General features: G+C 39.3%; 1 protein-coding gene across 4 annotated transcripts in view; it reads left to right on the top strand.

Annotated features, from left to right (window-relative positions):
- The window catches only part of lmo3 (LIM domain only 3), an 82,226-nt gene that overhangs the window by 5,916 nt on the left and 58,314 nt on the right, over positions 1-17,996 (top strand). For all 4 annotated transcript variants that reach the window (XM_020623894.1, XM_020623892.1, XM_020623891.1 and 1 more), the window contains exon 2: positions 1,481-1,694. In XM_020623894.1, the coding sequence (XP_020479550.1) occupies positions 1,489-1,694 (206 nt within the window). In that variant the 5' untranslated portion in view covers positions 1,481-1,488. The remainder of the gene's footprint in view (positions 1-1,480; positions 1,695-17,996) is intronic.

Below are 17,996 nucleotides of genomic sequence, written 5' to 3'. Positions count from 1 at the left end.
TTAGTAAGATGGTGGCATGTAAAAATAAAATGGAGAGGGAAGGGGAGTAGTGGAGAGAAGCTCAGAGCATCATGTCAGGACTCCAGCTTAGACCTACAACCAAATGTATTTTAGAAGGTACATCCAGTAATTGCATAGACACATTAGATGGGCCCAAACAAAGGCCATCCTGTTGACTAAAACCCAACATTATGGTTAAATATACTCAGTGGTAACAGGACAACCCAGGCCCCCGTATGCCTGCAGTTACTAAGATGGCTTATACCTGTTCAGCTGCACTAATTGTTGTGGTGCCATGAAATATCCTAAGAGAACACAACATGCTAACTACTTTTCTGTCCTCCCTCATTGTCCTACTAGTTTTATATTGGAAATATAATTTTCAACTCGATAGGATACATGACATACGATATGTACCTTTATGGAGCTGTTTCAATTCTATTTATTTATTTATTTAGTTTTGCTGCTAGGAGCTTTTCCTCCATTTCCTTGGCTCATTGTGGGACAATGCTTAGTATATACATTAAAAATTCAACTTACTTTTTGTGCCGACATTTATCAGAACAAGTGCCTGCTCAGAATTAGCATGTAGCTGAATTAAATCAGAACTGTGTGTTTTGAATGCCACTATAAGTTAAACTAGAAAGAAAGAGTAATTTTATTTGTTTACTTTGAGATCTTCCTGAAGCGCTCATCACTCGCAGCGCCTTGTGCAAAAGAATAACCTGCATGCTGACTTTTTTGATTATACTTAATTTTGTCCTTTTTGTGGTGTGAGCACATTACATACACAAAACCTCCTGAGAGTTGTTTTTATTATAAACGACTTTTTCACCATCAGATGTTTGTATTTTTCCAGTTTCATGGTAGTCACATGATTGAAACATCATCAACATGCCTACTAGCTTGGTGCGAATACTCAGGGCTATAAGCTGCTGTATTCTTAGGGGCGATGACTCCAGCTCACTTGGACATTGTGCGGACTTTGTCCTAGGGAGCTGGCAGGGTGAAGTCTGCTTAATGTCTGGGTCAATTGACCTGATAATGTCAGGGTTCCAGTGAATGTCTGAAAAGGTTAATATCTGATTTTTTTGACTATTTAGAAATATAAAATGTAAAAATACAGAATATTATATATCCGTGAATGCTCATTTTCACTTGTCTTATTTTATTTTAACATTATTTTAAAATATTGTAAATACATGAAAGTACTTATACCACCACTGCTGCTCAAAGATTGAGAAGCACAACAAATCGAGGACCCTTTGCTGTCCTTGATAGTTCAGGTGTATCTGTCTTTATCTCACTTTTCTTGTCAACTAAACAGAACTTTAAAAAAAATCATAATTGTTAAATATTGCAGTTAGAATTTTGTTGCATCTTTTTTCACCATAAGGATGTTAACATTAATATAATGTTTGCCTCCTTCTCTGTCATTGCACCGGTGTCTGATGATTGTTTCTCTCTGTGCTTGTTCCAGGTATACAAATGCTCTCCGTCCAGCCGGACACCAAGCCAAAAGGCTGTGCCGGCTGCAACCGGAAGATCAAGGACCGCTACCTGCTGAAGGCCCTCGATAAGTACTGGCACGAGGACTGCCTCAAGTGTGCCTGTTGTGACTGTAGGCTGGGCGAGGTGGGCTCCACGCTCTACACCAAAGCCAACCTCATCTTGTGCCGAAGAGACTACCTACGGTAAGCAAGAGAGCTGACACCTTGTCAGTTATTATACAGTTTTTTATTTACAACAAGGCCACCTTTGGGATTTGGCCCATGACCCTGTTTTCTGGCCTGATTAGACAGCAGCATATTTGACATGTAAATTATTGTATAGCATTTGTTTATTATTTCCATTTTGTTATTAGTTAGATGTGCGTATATTTTGTCATCTTTTAAAGTGTTATTTTCATTTTTAGAGAAGGCCAACATAATTCTCCTCACAATCTTATGTGGCCCCATTTCCATAAAAAATTTTTTTTCATTTATCTGCCTCTCAAAGTCTCTAATCATCTTCAGATATGGTTGTTGGGACATTATGTCATTTTTATCATGGTTATTTCAACTTATTTTCAATGAATAGTCCCATTCCTATGTTATATTTATATATATATTTATATATTACGGCTGTGACTCAATTAAAAAACTAACTAATTACAAGAATTCTTCATTTTACTGTGTAATTGCGATGAATCATGCAAACTCCTTATCATTCCCATCTGAATACCAAATTAACATAGGACCAAAAAAAGTGACCTAAGGTTATTCTTTTGCTAAATACCAGTTGAGCAAGTACAAACTGAATTCAGTGCCTTCACAAAAGTCTAGATGAACAGAAGCCAAAAAGAAAAAGAGAAGCCAATTTATCATAAACATTTATCCTCTGCTGTATTAACAGGGTGGCAATTTTTAGCTAAGCAGTTAGCTAAGGTCTCTATTACTTTATCATTTGTTTGTTTGGATAATAACCCTGGCGGAGTGTTCTTGATGTCTCAGCAATAGCACCTGAATTTTTCGTTCTCATGTGATGGATCAGAGATGAATTACTTTACTGACAGTTAAATCTGGCTTTGCAAAGTGTGCACACTACTTTAGTTTTGTCCAAACAGCCATCCTATTATGACCAATCAAAATACTTTAGAAACACTATATTGAGAAGACAGCCCCCAAAATAAAAAATTCAATACAACAAAAGGAAATACATCTAAACACTAAAGACACAAGTGTTTCCAGCTGCATGAATGGTTATAAAATTACTTGTGAACAACAGAACTCTCCGTTTTAAACCTATGCAATGTGTCCATCTACATGCCATCTGCTCAGACTGTGAGGCTTCACAAAGATGGAAAAGGACACAAGAAGACCTGTGTCTGTTTTTTAGCTGGTCTGAAATTCAGATGGGCAAGTGCATCAGACTTGGCACAGACGTCATCAATGGAAATCAGACTTTCTGTGACAGCTCAGACAGTATGAAGGACATTGCACATCATCACAATTAAACTCTGCTAATGAGCTTGAAAAGAAGCTTAATGAATGCTGGGTGCACAATCTCTTCTGAGATGAGACCAATATATATTTGTTGGGCTTAAATGGGGTCCAGTAATTTTGGCATGATTCTGGCCAGGACTACCACAACAGTGAAGCACAGAGGTGAGACTGTGATGATATGCAGCTGCATGGAGGCAAAAGATGACATTTATAGATGACACCAAAATACAGGCTGACAAGATGACTCCCTCCAGAAGCTTAGCAGAAGAGGAATATTATAGCTTGATAGCGATCCAAAGTGCAAGAGTTTCTAAACAAGAAAAAAAGTGAAAACTATGACCTGACCAAGTGGGTCCCCTGATGTGACTCCAGTAAAACACATTTGGGACATTTTAAACAGAAAGGCAGAGCAACACAACCCCTCCAGCAAAGAGCAGCTGAAAAAAATTGTCTCTGAAGAATGGCATAACACTGGTATCCTCCACGCCCAGGAGCATGTTCACTTCAGAAGTAATTCTGTAATGTAATGTAAAGTGGTACAATTTTGAATAATTTGCCATGTGTTCCTATTGTTATTGAATCACTCGGTAATATTCACAATGCGAACATTTTTAGACACATTGTGTGTTTCTTAATAGATAAGAATTCAATATTTAGGTCTATAAAAAATGCAGATGGTCAAATTTACAATTTCATGGACTTACACTCATGTTCACATCCTTGTGACTGTATTGCTGGCTCACTGCAGCACAGAAATCTGGGAACATGTGCAGTATACTATAACAAATGTACATCAGTCTCTGAGCTGGTGTGTCTTGCGCACCTGTTGTAGGACCTGGCATCCTTCATTTCATTTCAGTATTATAGTTGGGCAGTTTGTGCCACATTGTGTAGACTAACAGACTTTGACAAGTGTATCAGAGAAAACCAAAGCTGTTGGATTATCAACCAACAGTCAGGTCACTGACCTGACCTGGTCAGGTGTTGGAAGACTCTGGTTTGGGACATTTTGTGTCTCTTAACAACTAGACCTTGTAAATAATCAGTAACTTAGATCGAAGCTATGGATGGCCTAGTGCCTTTTTATTTTAGAACAATGTGAGTCCTTTTCTACTGAGTATCTGCAAACTAAAATCAGTATATTGTATTTTGTTTATTACTTCTTACTTAGTACAGTTATACTGTGCATACTTTGACTACAGTAAGCCTATGATAAAATTAGTAAAGCACTTCAAATGCTTGACTTTTGAGTAACTCTAAAGAGGTTTTTCCATTATAGGAACCTACCGAAACACTGCTCACTGGCTCTGCGTTTGTTTCCATTATGGTGCACCCACTTTGGAGGTGCATTCTGGGAGCTAATTCCAGCACCCCTCAGGAGGTAGTACTAAAATCAAGTACCAGGAATGTGAAGGGAGATGGTGTGCATGCGCGCAGAGCAGTCACCAGTGATTGGTGAAATGTCCACTTCTTCATACTTCTAGCATTAGCATTAAAAACACCATGTGTAAACACACAGCTGACTGCATATGTGAGAGGGGAGCAGCCCCTCCCTCCTCTAAACAGAGACTGGCAGAAAGAAGATACAGTGGAAAAACAAAGCAGGATGGTCCACATCAACCCCGGATGCTATGCTTGGTGATTGTTAAGGGAAATATGGGGTACACGCTCATTAGGTTCCAGTAGTGGAAACGCAGCATAACATTTCCTTAAGTGGTTGCTAACGTGTGGATAATGTGGCACATTATAATTTTTTATGATAATGTGTAGAAGAGTGTCAGTGTAAATTTGCTGGGGTAGGAAGTTTTGGGAAGCAGTCTGTTCTTTTTCAAAACCATACAGTATAGTGTCAGACTTAGCCTTTAGCGTGGTCCCTGGATAGAATTGTACTTTAGTTTCTCAGTGTGATGTTAATATATCCACACCTCAAACTAGGTACTAAGCCCACTGAAGAGTGTTTGTCCATTCAATGCTCAGTATCCACAGTTCTTTCCTACCCTGGTGGCTGCTGTGTACCAGAGCTTCAGAACAAAAACTGTGAATGTCATCAGTGAATGATATGGATATTGTTTGCCCACCATCAATGCATGCAATAGCAGCGAGGCCACTTGAGCATTTCTGAACAGGGAGTCAAATTCCAACATGTTATTCTTTCATCTTCAAAGTTCAAGGTGACTAAATTGACTTGACACTCCTCATCACACGAGTGGCCTTCCTGTGAATGCACCCTGACATCTCTCTGTTGACTTGTGAATGGCAAATTTAACAAACCACAGCAATCCACATGTGATCTGCAGAAAAGCAATCAGCTGGTGCAACATCACAAAGTAATACAGTTTAACACACACACATTTTAGTTCCATCTCTTCAGGGTACATTACACTGACTAATATTCATTTTCTGAAAACCTACGTCATCACTATAAAATTTAATGATTTACGTTTTGGAAACATGCCTTTGTTGACATCGAGTGCCCACAGTGTACTTACGTTTAGAGACAGGAGGATAAAAAATAAGGATGACTTTACATTTACTTCATTTTAACATTTCATTAGCGTTAAAAGTAAAGTATACATGCTCAGCCCCTTCTCCAAGTCAGTCCTATCCTGTGCTTATCAGGGTGGCATAACCAGATTTAATATAATTTTTTTAGGGGTCTACAACCAAGGATGCAATCCCACCAAAAGAGAAATAATAATCCTCACTATACATGCACAAAAATATTGAGGAAGAAAAGCTTATACAAGTAGAACGATTTTGAGTATGAAGTATTGAGAGGAATTTTCATGTGTGTGTAACTAAGCTATCCCCTCAAACCTGCAGCTGCAAACATAATCACAGGTATTATATTCTAGAGCTTTGTTCTCTCTGAATATCAAAAAATGCAGCAAGAACATTTTATCTTTATCGTTGAAATGAAAGCTTCTATTGATTCTGCTGCTAATGGCACAACATGCTGCTTATGCTGATGTGTGATTTTCATAGTACAGCATGCTAATGTTTGAAAGCCCAGAGGCCGGAGAAGGGCAGACAGACCCAACATATTTAAGTTAAAAAATGCTGAGAAAATGAAGACTGTGACTGTGACCTGCTGAGTGCCACTGCACACACACAACAGTAGTGCTGGCTCCAAGGCCGGGTGCAGGCATGAAACTGCTGTTGGGCATCAGTTAATGGAAAACTGTGAATTCCAGACATCCATTTTAAAGACAGCACTAGGAGAGCACTTATTTATCTATCTATTCATTCATTTTTTAAAATCCAACTTCAATTTTCCTCTACAGTGGTTTTACTAAGATTTTAAAGCAAGCAAACTCACTGAGCCGTCAACATGCCTGGATTTATTAATGTTCTGGAAAGCTGGCTATCAGTAAGAGATAACCAATATGTAGAGTATGGCGCAGTGTAATGACTTTGTAGTCAACAGCCACCTAGCATAACCATGTATGTAAATGGAAATGAAAATGTCTCCTTTTTCATCATATGCAACATATTGTCAGTTTGTATGTCAGCATCAGGGGTGAGAATGTGACATCAAGTCAAGCTTTATCTCCAGGGACCAGCTTAGAGGGAAGAGAAAAGTCTCAGCCTCTGAAACTTGTTTATTCGTCTCAGAAGTCTCATTCTGATATTTATTCCTCATTAACATGTCATACCTTTAAAAAATGTTCAGTGCATAATTACTTACAAATAGCAAAATATGGTTTCCTAACTCAGATGCATATTCAAGTGAAGTACAAGGCCTTGATTCAGATTCCCATTTTGTTCAAGATTCAGTGTACTGTGCCAGAGGTCAATCCATACCTTGTTTGTTAGATGTTTGTTTGCTTTTTTCATTGTGGCCAAATTCACCTCTGTCACAGCTCTTAAATTCCTTAATAAATGAATTAATTTTAGGCTGGCATGGTACTGCCGTGGTTAGCACTGTCACCTCATAGCGACCCTCTGCAGGATCATGAAAGGATAGGATGGATGGAAATCAATTATTTTTATGTATTTATTTCAAAATATTGGCTTACACAGCATGTCACTCAATATCGGGGTGCATGGTAGTACTCCGGCTTCTTCTCACAGTCCAAAGACATGCAGGTTACACTGGCTGGTGAATCTAAATTGCTCAGAGGTGTGAGTGGGTATCTGCCTCTGTGTGTCAGCCCTGTGATAAACTGGATGGATTTAGTGTGTACTTTAATATTTTCCAACATTCCTGTTAAACAAGCTACATACCGATTGATGGTGAGGCAAAAAACATTTACTTAATTTCACTAAAGGGATTATTTATCTGTCTATTGTGAATTTAACCACTGGACTGTGCAAACAACCAAAGCTCCAACTGTATCTTCACAGCTTTTCTTTATCTCTTTGAATGATTGTAAGCCCACACCTTTTGGTGCATAGGTGCATCGTTGCCTTAATTGTTGCTTTTCTGAGCTATTTCAACCCACTCACATTGTTGCATAGGCTTTATATGCATCGTCTCTGAAATTAGCTTCACATTCAGTCTGAACTCACCTTCAAAGTAATGCAACTAAAAATCAGGCATTCACACTTTGTGGACTTCAAAAATAGCATTAAAGAACTTGTAGTTTGTATAATGCAGTTGTGGTCAGCTTGAATTTCTGACACAAATGGGAATATTTACTTAGGTTTACACATCTGGTCTCGTGCATTATCTGTTTTAAAGTATTTCCATTTAGAGACGCAAAATATGAGAGGAGAGAAAAGAAGTTTATACAAATACTCAGTGCCAGATTTATCACTTCTGCAGATGAAATTTAACATTAGGAGAAAGCAGGTGTAAAATTAAAGGTCCAACTCACTTCTCTGTCTGTTAGTGTTCCTGTTGTGTTCCTAGTAACACCTATATTTTGATCGTAATATGGCAAAATACTACCAGCTGTGGAATTACTGTAATACTGTATTTAATAATACTGTAGATTGAAAGGTTAGCTTTTTTTTGAACATATTGAGCAGAAGGAAAAATGGTGAAAATGTATCATTATTGGAGTCATTTGTAATTCACATGAATCCTAACTGAAGACAGCCACTATTAAGGCTGAAACTACAAACCTTTTACAGCAGGCCTATAGGACTGTGTGTGTTGCCAACTCTTGCTCACTGTACACTGGCTAATGTAAGCTTTGCTCATAATGACATCAGAGCAACTGGATAAAATGTTACTTCAAAACACAGAGAAGAAGCATCAAAAGAGCGGTCAGTTTCCAACTCAATAATGCAGTTATAGATAAAACAGGTTAACAATACAGCTTAGGTCTTTTCAAATCGCACATGGCCTCATTTTTCAGAGTAGTCGATCTCCCAGCCAGATCAGTCATTATTTAGGCAGCAGTGGATGGCAACAACTGCGCAAAAAGCTGAAAGCCTGAGATTTCAGAGTTGCCCTGCATAACATCCCACTCACTTGATGATCACTGTGCTCTTGGGAGATTTGCAGGAAGGTGAATGTAGTTTGTCATCAGCTCTCTCCTCCCTGATTCTCTGCAGGTTGAAAGATTCAGGCCATCTAGTCTTTCTCCAGTGATTACTACAAACTAACACTGAAGGGCACAAGGACATCCTCAGCCCATTACTGGTCAATGACACTAGAGCTTGCTTTTCTTCTGCTAGTCTAGCCACATACTGTAGTTGTTTTTACATCTATTAACCAATACCATTACTGCTGACATAAGAATGTAGCTTTGTTACACTTTTGATGTTTTTTGTTTCTATATTTAAAGCTTGTCCACTTTCTCTAGGAATAATGTTCATATTGGGTGATTATGATAGAGGTAGATGGGCACTGCTCTTTACAACAGCAAACTGGAGGTCACATCCTGTCACCTGTAGCCATGTGTTATACAACTATAGTGTATTTGCAATGGCCAGCATCTTTCTCTCTATACTGTACTATATAGCCCCAGTTTGTTCCTGTCATGTGTTAACATACATTTGGGTCAAAGATGAAAGATAATTAACAGGCCATGTTTGAAAAACATGTTTTCAAATAAATAAATAAATAAATTCACATTCATTAACAGTTTAGGTATTGGATGCTGTATGTACTGCAAGCAATAGAGTATTCAATATCTATGGTTTCAGCACTTGTAAAAATAAAGTACTGCAAAAGGCCACAGGACAAAGTGTAAATGAAAAGCACACTACAGTTCACTGTACAGTCACTGTAAAATCAGCATCAACAAGTGATTCATTCAGCCTCAGCATCACATCTTTTTGTTGGGTCAGCCCAGAGGACTCCATCCACATCTTAAGCTACCTCCAACAACGGACGTTTCTATCAACTTCAACTCAATCATGCCACCCGTGCCCTCTGAATTCAGAGCTTATTTTGGTTCCATCACATCATTAGCAACAAGTGTGAACGCTTTTGAGTTGTACTGTGACACTTCACCGTGTTTTAGTGACAACATTGTAGAGTTTTGTAAAAAGGCTGAATCAGATCTGAAAACCGTGTCTAACCAAGTGAATATTGTTCAAGGTTTTGCAAAAAAAAAAAAAAAAGTGATTAATTTAATAAATGGGTTTTGACATTAAGAGTTTTGTTCTGAATATGGGATTTTGTGTTTAAGCAATTCAGAAAAACCATAGTATGAGTGGCATTCTTTCTGGCAGTGCTATGTTTGCTGGTTACATTATGGTGCAGTTGTAAGTGCAGAGATCGTTTAAATTGGTATGACCACAAAATGACAATATACAGCAAATATATAATATATGCAAGTTTATACAACGTTAATTCACATATACATGAAATGAACACGTGGCTGTGTGAAAGGTAAAAAAAATCACTTCAAATACCTGAAATACCCTGTGCACTTTTGAAAATAAATGGCAATATATGAAATATGCCTGATTTGTAAATGGACTTAAACATGCTAAAAGCAGGATGTTTAAGGGGTACCTAGGGCCAGAGAAGGGCAGGGCTGATTATGGTTTGGTTCAGAATCTTCAGCCTGAACATGATTCTGAGCATGAGAGAGAATTAATTCCTGCCACCAGCTCACAACTATGGTGTTTTTGATAAAACACAGCAGGAAGAAGGTTTTCATCACTGCACCATTCTGGAAGTAACACTAGACTCAAGTACTACATCACTCCTCAAAATACACAGTTATTCAGGAAGTAAGAGTACTACTTCAATTAAAGGTAGTAATTAGCCATTTATTGGCATAAAACTATGAGAAAGCAGAAATGGACGAACAGCAGGAGAAGGGTCCTGAAGATTGTTCTGTAAATCAAGGAGTACTGATTAATTTGGTTGGGTGAAGGACCCGTTTCATGTGTCCTCATCATCTCTCTTCTGTTCAACGGTTGTAAGGTCAACATCAGTGAGGGTGCGCCATGAAAGATAATGTTTGCTTCATTCTCTCCCTTGGCTGTTGTTCCCCTGTGCTATGTCTGTGTGTATGTAGGAGAAAGGGCAGGATTTTGTGTTTTTGAAGGTTGTGTTTCTCTAAAAAGTTACAGTGCCTAGTGCATCAGTTAATGGCAACATTATTACTTGTTCTGTCCTTGTATGTTGCCCCATACTTGTTTTTCATTGGTGTGACAGCATTAGAACTGTGCTCTGTTTAACAGCTGCAGTTTAAATCTAAAAATCAGTCATGTGTGGACAGAATAACAGGCTTCAGCTCATCCATTTATTTGATTTCTCATATTAAGCGCATTCCCATTTATTTAAATCAGTAACGTTAATTTGGGTATGTTAAATGGCACAAATGTACCAAATGTACAAAGTTAGCATATAAAAATCATTGTCTTTAACTCTAAGGTTCCCTGAAGGACAACATAAGTTTCTGAGGCTGCAAAATGAAACAGCTTTTAACTTTTTAGAATCCTTTGAGCACTTGCCTGGAATGTGTCAGTTCATTTATGCCCCAGACTGAACAAGGTCTCAGCTGATTACTATTACAATAGATCACTCAGCATACACAAAGGGCCTCTCCTGCTCAAGATTTTAATGGGACTTAAGGTGGAGATTGCAGCACTCAGTTTGTCAGATTTGCTGCTTTGCCTTCTTAGTCCTTCATCACACACAAACATGCACATGTACATACTCCATATCTCTCCATCACCCTCTCAGCCCTCTTGACCTTCTTTGTTGCTGCCACTCATGGTCTCCGTCTCTTTTGAGGGCACTTCAATGATTATGTGATTGTAATTACCTGCAAGAGGGGAACTTTGATGCTTTTTGTGTGTTTGCTCTCTTGCTTCCTATAGCTTTCATTTCCCCCCTCACACACACATCCTTCTCCACACCCCTCTTCCTTGTGTCCCATGGAGACTCCTCTGTATGAGGCAAGATACACATGTAGTGGTGTGGTGGCCTCAGCAGTACAAGGTGAACTGTTCCCTGGCATGTGTTATATTAATAACTGCCAGAGAGAGGAGTCGCCAAAGACAACACCTTGAAAACAACCCCAGGCAAGGCAGGTAGGCTGCTGCTATATTGTATAACAGTACCCCCCACCCCTCCCCAAGGAGACATGCTTAAAGCAAGAATAATGCATGGGGAACAGAGGGTAGAGCTGCATGGCCACATTTTACAGATGTGAAAAATTAAGATGTCACTGGTGCATACCTTTACCACTGAGCTGAAGGTATTAGAATTTGAATAGATTGGGGCTATAAGTTTCAATGCCCTTTCTCTCTGTCTCTTTCTCTGTACTACTGCATTGTTGCAGCAATAAATTCAAATGGATGATGAGTGCAGAGGAGGAAGAAGAAGCAGAGATTAAAATGAGAAAAATAATAATCACCAGTCAAATTATGTATGTGACATCTCTAGTACATGAAGTCCATGGCCATTGTAGCTGTGCAGCACAGCAGTGTAGTTCTGGTGAAAGTGTGATTAAGGTTTTAAAGCACCATTTAAATATCTCACCTTATGAGTAAAATACATGGCAAGATGGATTTTAATTTTTTATTCCAAACAGGAAAGTATTTTAAACTCTGAAACTGCTCATACCAAAATACTGTATATTAGAATCCCACGTTTCCATTTGGTTTACATAATTCTTTTGACATTGGAAATGTGTTACAGTAACTTCTTCCCTTTAACATTTGCCTGAGGTTTCTTTAGAACTCACTCAGGTTATATGCATCACAAAACCAACTTTAACACTACAGCACAATTCACCCCTCAATTTTTTCAAAATGAAATTAGGTTTGGTGGGGTCAAGGTTCAGAAAGTGGTTTGTGTTATGATTTGATCAGATCTGAGCTGATGAATAGCATGGGGTAATTCTACCCATGCAACTGCAGACCTATAGCTTTGTATTTCCATGTCTTGATGTAAAAGTTTAAATCTGTTGCATGATTTTCTTTGTTTTTTTTATGATTGGAAGATAACTGATATGTTTCCCGCTGCAGTTATTACTCCCACACAGTCAGTAAGAGGAGAGTCTGATGACTCAGGTTGTTACAAAAAGAGGGATAATCTCAAAGACTGTCTTTATATTGCCTAGTATTATTCTATTAACTCTTAAATCTCTGAAAATGGCAGCTGCTTCTCTGTAAGAAACCTATTTCTTGAACTTTTTGGGGGTAGCTTTTTGTTTCCCATAACTTAATTGGACAGATGTTAACAGACTGACATTGGTCTTCCTGTGATTTGGCATTCAATCTACATGCCTAAATATTAATATAAGGATAATATTGGTGATTGTCACAAAAAGCAGTTTTGTTCTTATTATTTTGAGTGTGAGGAAACTTTGAGGTAATGATGATCATTCAGTGGTGAACAGACAACTCACACCAGCTGAGCATGGTGTTTGCTGTAATGGTTCAACAGTAGAGTGGGCTGTGCTTGTGCAACCTTTATTTTGTTATATTGATTTCTCCCTGGCAGTTATTCCTGGCAGAGTTATGTAATTCTCCAAGGACTGAAATCACACAGAGGTGGTACAAGGTTCACATCTTCTCAAGTACAGTCTACAACTACAGCAAATAGACAAATCTGTGTAATGATAGTGACAATAAACAGATAAATGTCTGAGCAAACCTAAATGAAAATGTTCATTTCAGTTCAGTTTTATTTGTGTAGTGCCAAATCACAATAAAAATCATCTTAAGGCACCTTACATACAACGTACACTATTATAGAGAAGGTCAACAAATCCCCTTGAACAAGCACATGGCAACAGTGGGGAAACAAACCTCCTTTTAACAAAAGAAACCTCCAAGAGAACCAGGCTCTTGGTGTGCGACCATCTGCCTTGACTGGTTGGGGTGCATGGATAGAGGAGAGAGAATAAACAGCATCAAGGCACAACAAACAAACACTGTGTCCAATGGCTACTTATCAGAAACATTGAGCTTTGGAGCCAGGGATACATGCAGAAAGGTACAGGGAGAGAGAGATAGGACACACTATGTGAGGGATGTCCATGCAGATTCTATTCTATTCTACTACAAGAGAGAGGAGACACAAATTTAGTGACATGCAGTAGTGGCATATACAGTGGTGTGAAAAAGTGTTTTCCCCCTTACTGATTTCTTATCTTTTTGCATGTTTGTCACACTGTAATGTTTCAGATCGTCAAACAAATTTATATATTAGTCAAAGATAACACAAGTAAACACATCATGCAGTTTTTAAATGAAGGTTTTTATTATTAAGGGAAAACAAAATCCAAAACTATAGAGCCCTGTGTGAACAAGTGTTTGCCCCCCTGTCAAAACACTGTTTTATCGCACCTGAGTTCAATTTCTCTAGCCACACCCAGGCCTGATTACTGCCACACCTGTTCGCAATCAAGAAATCACTTAAATAGGACCTGCCTGACAAAGTGAAGTAGACCAAAAGATCATCAAAAGCTAGACATCATGCCGAGATCCAAAGAAATTCAAAAACAAATGAGAAAGAGAATAATGGAGCTCTATCAGTCCGGAAAAGGTTATAAAGCCATTTCTAAAGCTTTGGGACTGCAGCAAACCACAGTGAGAGCCATTATCCACAAATGGCGAAAACATGGAACAGTGGAGAACCTTCCCAGGAGTGGCCGGCCGACCAAAATTACCCCAAGAGCGCAGCGACAACTCATCCAAGAGGTCACAAAAGACCCCACAACAACATCCAAAGAACTGCAGGCCTCACTTGCCTCAGTTAAGGTGAGTGTTCATGACTCCACCATAAGAAAGAGACTGGGCAAAAATGGTTTGCATGGCAGAGTTCCAAGACGAAAACCACTGCTGAGCAAAAAGAACATAAAGGCTCGTCTCAGTTTTGCCAGAAAACATCTTGATGATCCCCAAGACTTTTGGGATAATACTCTGTGGACAGACGAGACAAAAGTTGAACTTTTTGGAAGGTGTGTGTCCCATTATGTGTGGCGTAAAAGTAACACCGCATTTCAGAAAAAGAACATCATACCAACAGTAAAATATGGTGGTGGTAGTGTGATGGTCTGGGGCTGTTTTGCTGCTTCAGGCCCTGGAAGACTTGCTGTGATAAATGGAACCATGAATTCTGCTGTGTACCAAAATATCCTGAAGGAGAATGTCCGGCCATCCGTTTGTGACCTCAAGCTGAAGCGAACTTGGGTTCTGCAGCAGGACAATGATCCAAAGCACACCAGCAAGTCCACTTCTGAATGGCTGAAGAAAAACAAAATGAAGACTTTGGAGTGGCCTAGTCAAAGTCCTGACCTGAATCCAATTGAGATGCTGTGGCATGACCTTAGAGAAATTGAACTCAGGTGCGATAAACCAGTGTTTTGACAGGGGGGCAAACACTTGTTCACACAGGGCTCTATAGTTTTGGATTTTGTTTTCCCTTAATAATAAAAACCTTCATTTAAAAACTGCATGATGTGTTTACTTGTGTTATCTTTGACTAATATATAAATTTGTTTGACGATCTGAAACATTACAGTGTGACAAACATGCAAAAAGATAAGAAATCAGTAAGGGGGCAAATACTTTTTCACACCACTGTAGGTCCGCAGGGGAGTGAGGAGAGGAGCTCAGAGCGCCATTGGGGACTAGGCCTAAAGCAGTTTTTTTCTTTATAAAAAGATACAAAATGGCATCGGTGCTCATGTGTATTGTTTATTTGCTGTTTATTGTGCTGTTTTTGCTTCACCCTGCTCACAATGCCCGACTGGCATTATCAGGTATTCGATGCTGGGAGCCATTTGAAAGACCTTCCTCCATTTTGGTCAGTTGTTTCTGCATGCCTATGCTACACCATGCATTTCTTCTCATCGAAGGCAGAGTTGAAGATGGGTAAGGAGAGCTGGCGTGGCAGTAAGGCTTAAAGTTTACCTGGCCTGGCTTTCTGTGTCTGCTTCTCAGATCTTCACCTATGGTTTGATGCCGCACAGTGATTTGTTTTGATTTGTGGCACTACTTGGATGCCTGCTGTCAGTGGGTCTGGCCTGTGGTTGCAGACCAATCCCTGCTGTTTCCTTGTTGCTGGCCTCATTGGCTCTCTTGCATTCACTGGTTTCTGCGTCCCCGGCTCCCAGTAATCTACCTACATTAAGGTTGGCTCTTATTAATGCTAGATTGCTAGCAAATAAAACTTATTCTTAATTGCATTTTTACTTCTTGTAGCCTGGATTTTATGATGGTGACTGAGACCTGGCTTAACGCTGGTGATTTATCCTCTTTTCCTGAGCTACTCCCCCCCGACTGTACTTTCTTTAACTCTCCACGTACTTCTGGTGGAAACTGTTTGGGAACTGTTTTAACTGTTGTCATATTTCATCGGATGTTTACTCCATGTTTGAGCTGCATCTGTTTCTGTTGAAGACTAACTCCCCAATCATGTGTGCAGTTGTTTATCGTCCTCCTAAATATATTAAGGATTGTATTTATATGTTTTCTGATTTCTTAGCTGGAATTCAATCAATCAATCAAATTTTATTTGCATAGTGCCAAATCACAACAAAAGTCATCTCAGGACACTTTACAAAGTAAGGTCTAGACCTTACTGTTATCACTATTATTACAGAGGGAAAACCCAACGAATCCCCCTTGAGCAAGCACTTGGCGACAGTGGGGAGGAAAAGCTCCCTTTAACAGAAGAAACCTCTGACAGACCCCAGCTGTTGGTCAGTGGCCTTCTGCCTCAACCGGTTGGGGTGAGTGGATAGAGGAGAGAGAAAAGAAGAAAAGAAACAAGACACAAAAAACACTAGTCAGGTTGATGTGGCCGGTGACTCATCAGAGACGTAGAGCTCCAGAGCCAGGGCAACCTGCAGAAAGGTACAGGGAGAGAGAGAGAATGCACTATGGGAGAGAGGAGACACAAAGTTAGTGGTGTGTAATGGTGGCATATAGAAGCATAGAGGGAGAGGAGAGGAGAGGAGAGGAGAGGAGAGGAGAGAAACTCAGAGCATCATGGGGCCCCCCAGCAGCCTAGGCCTATAGCAGCATAACTAAGGGAATGCTCAGGGTCACCTGATCCAGCCCTAAATATAAGCTTCATCAAAAGGAAAAGTCTTAAGTCTACTCTTAAAGGTAGAGACAGTGTCCACCTCCCGAACTGAGACTGGGAGTTGGTTCCATAGGAGAGGAGCCTGATAGCTAAAGGCTCTGCCTCCCATTCTACTTCTGTGGATTCGAGGAACCACAAGTAAACCTGCACTCTGAGACCGAAGTGCTCTGTTGGGATGATAAGGCTCTATGAGGTCTTTAAGATACAATGGAGACTTGTCATTAAGGGCTTTGTATGTTAGGAGAAGGATTTTAAATTTTATTCTGGATTTTACAAGGAGCCAGTGGAGAGAAGCTAATATGGGAGAGATATGATCTCTCTTGCTAGTTCCTGTCAGTACTCTGGCTGCAGCATTTTGGATTAACTGGAATCTTTTTTAAGGAATTATTGGGACATCCTGATAGTAAAGAGTTACAGTAGTCCAGCTTGGAAGTAACAAATGCATGGACCAGTTTTTCAGCCTCACTTTGAAACAGGATGATCCTGATTTTCGCAATATTGCGCAGGTGAAAGAAGGCAGATCTAGAGACTTGGTTTATGTGTGATTTAATGGACATATCCTGGTCAAAAATGACTCCAAGGTTCCTCACAGTAGTACTGGAGGCAAGAGCTATGTCATCTAAAGTAACTATATAATTACACAGCAGATTTCTAAGGTTTTCAGGCCCAAGTACAATGACTTCAGTTTTGTCAGAGTTTAGAAGTGAGAAGTTACAGGTCATCCAGCCCTTTATGTCATTAAGACATGCTTAAAGTTTGACCAGCTGGTTTGTTTCATTTGGATTCATAGATAAATATAACTATCATCTGCATAGCAATGGAAATTTATGCTGTGTTTCCTGATAATATTGCCTAAAGGGAGCATGTATAAAGTGAAGAGAATTGGACCTAACACCGAGCCCCTTGGAAAGCCATGACTAACTTCAGTTTGTGTGGAAGATTCATCATTAATATGAACAAATTGAAATATTTCTGATAGGTAAGATTTGAACCAACTTAGCGCAGTTCCTTTCATCCCAATAATGTCTCTGCAGTAAGATGCTGTGATCAATGATGTCAAAAGCAGCACTGAGATCTAAGAGGACAAGTGTGGAGACAAGTCCTTTATCTGAGGCTAGGAGAAGATCATTGGTGACTTTCACCAATGCAGTTTTTGTACTATGATGATCTCCTGACTGAAAATCAATTGAAACAAATCATTGTTGTGCAAGTGGTCACATAACTGCTTAACTATAGCTTTTTCCAGAATTTTAGAAATAAAGGGAGATTGGATATTGGTTATGTTAAACTATGATAATTAATTTTCTAATCCTTGGAGATTTTAATATTCATGCCTGCTGCCCAACTGCTGCATTTGTTAAGGATTTTATGATTCTTATTAACAACATTTCATTTGACACAGTTGGCGCATAACCCAACCCATTTTCAAGGGCACACATTGAATTTGGTTCTTTCATTTGGCCTCTCTGTTTTTATTAGAGGTACTTATGACCATTGCCCATTTTATTTCATGTTTCCATTCCCTGTCTTACGACCAAGCCCCGTTTTCCTGC

This window comes from Monopterus albus, unplaced genomic scaffold (genome assembly GCF_001952655.1).
Source record: "Monopterus albus unplaced genomic scaffold, M_albus_1.0 scaffold315.1, whole genome shotgun sequence".
Classification (NCBI taxonomy): domain Eukaryota; kingdom Metazoa; phylum Chordata; class Actinopteri; order Synbranchiformes; family Synbranchidae; genus Monopterus; species Monopterus albus.
Note: the sequence above shows the minus strand (reverse complement) of the source record. Positions and strands in the feature narration are given on the sequence as shown.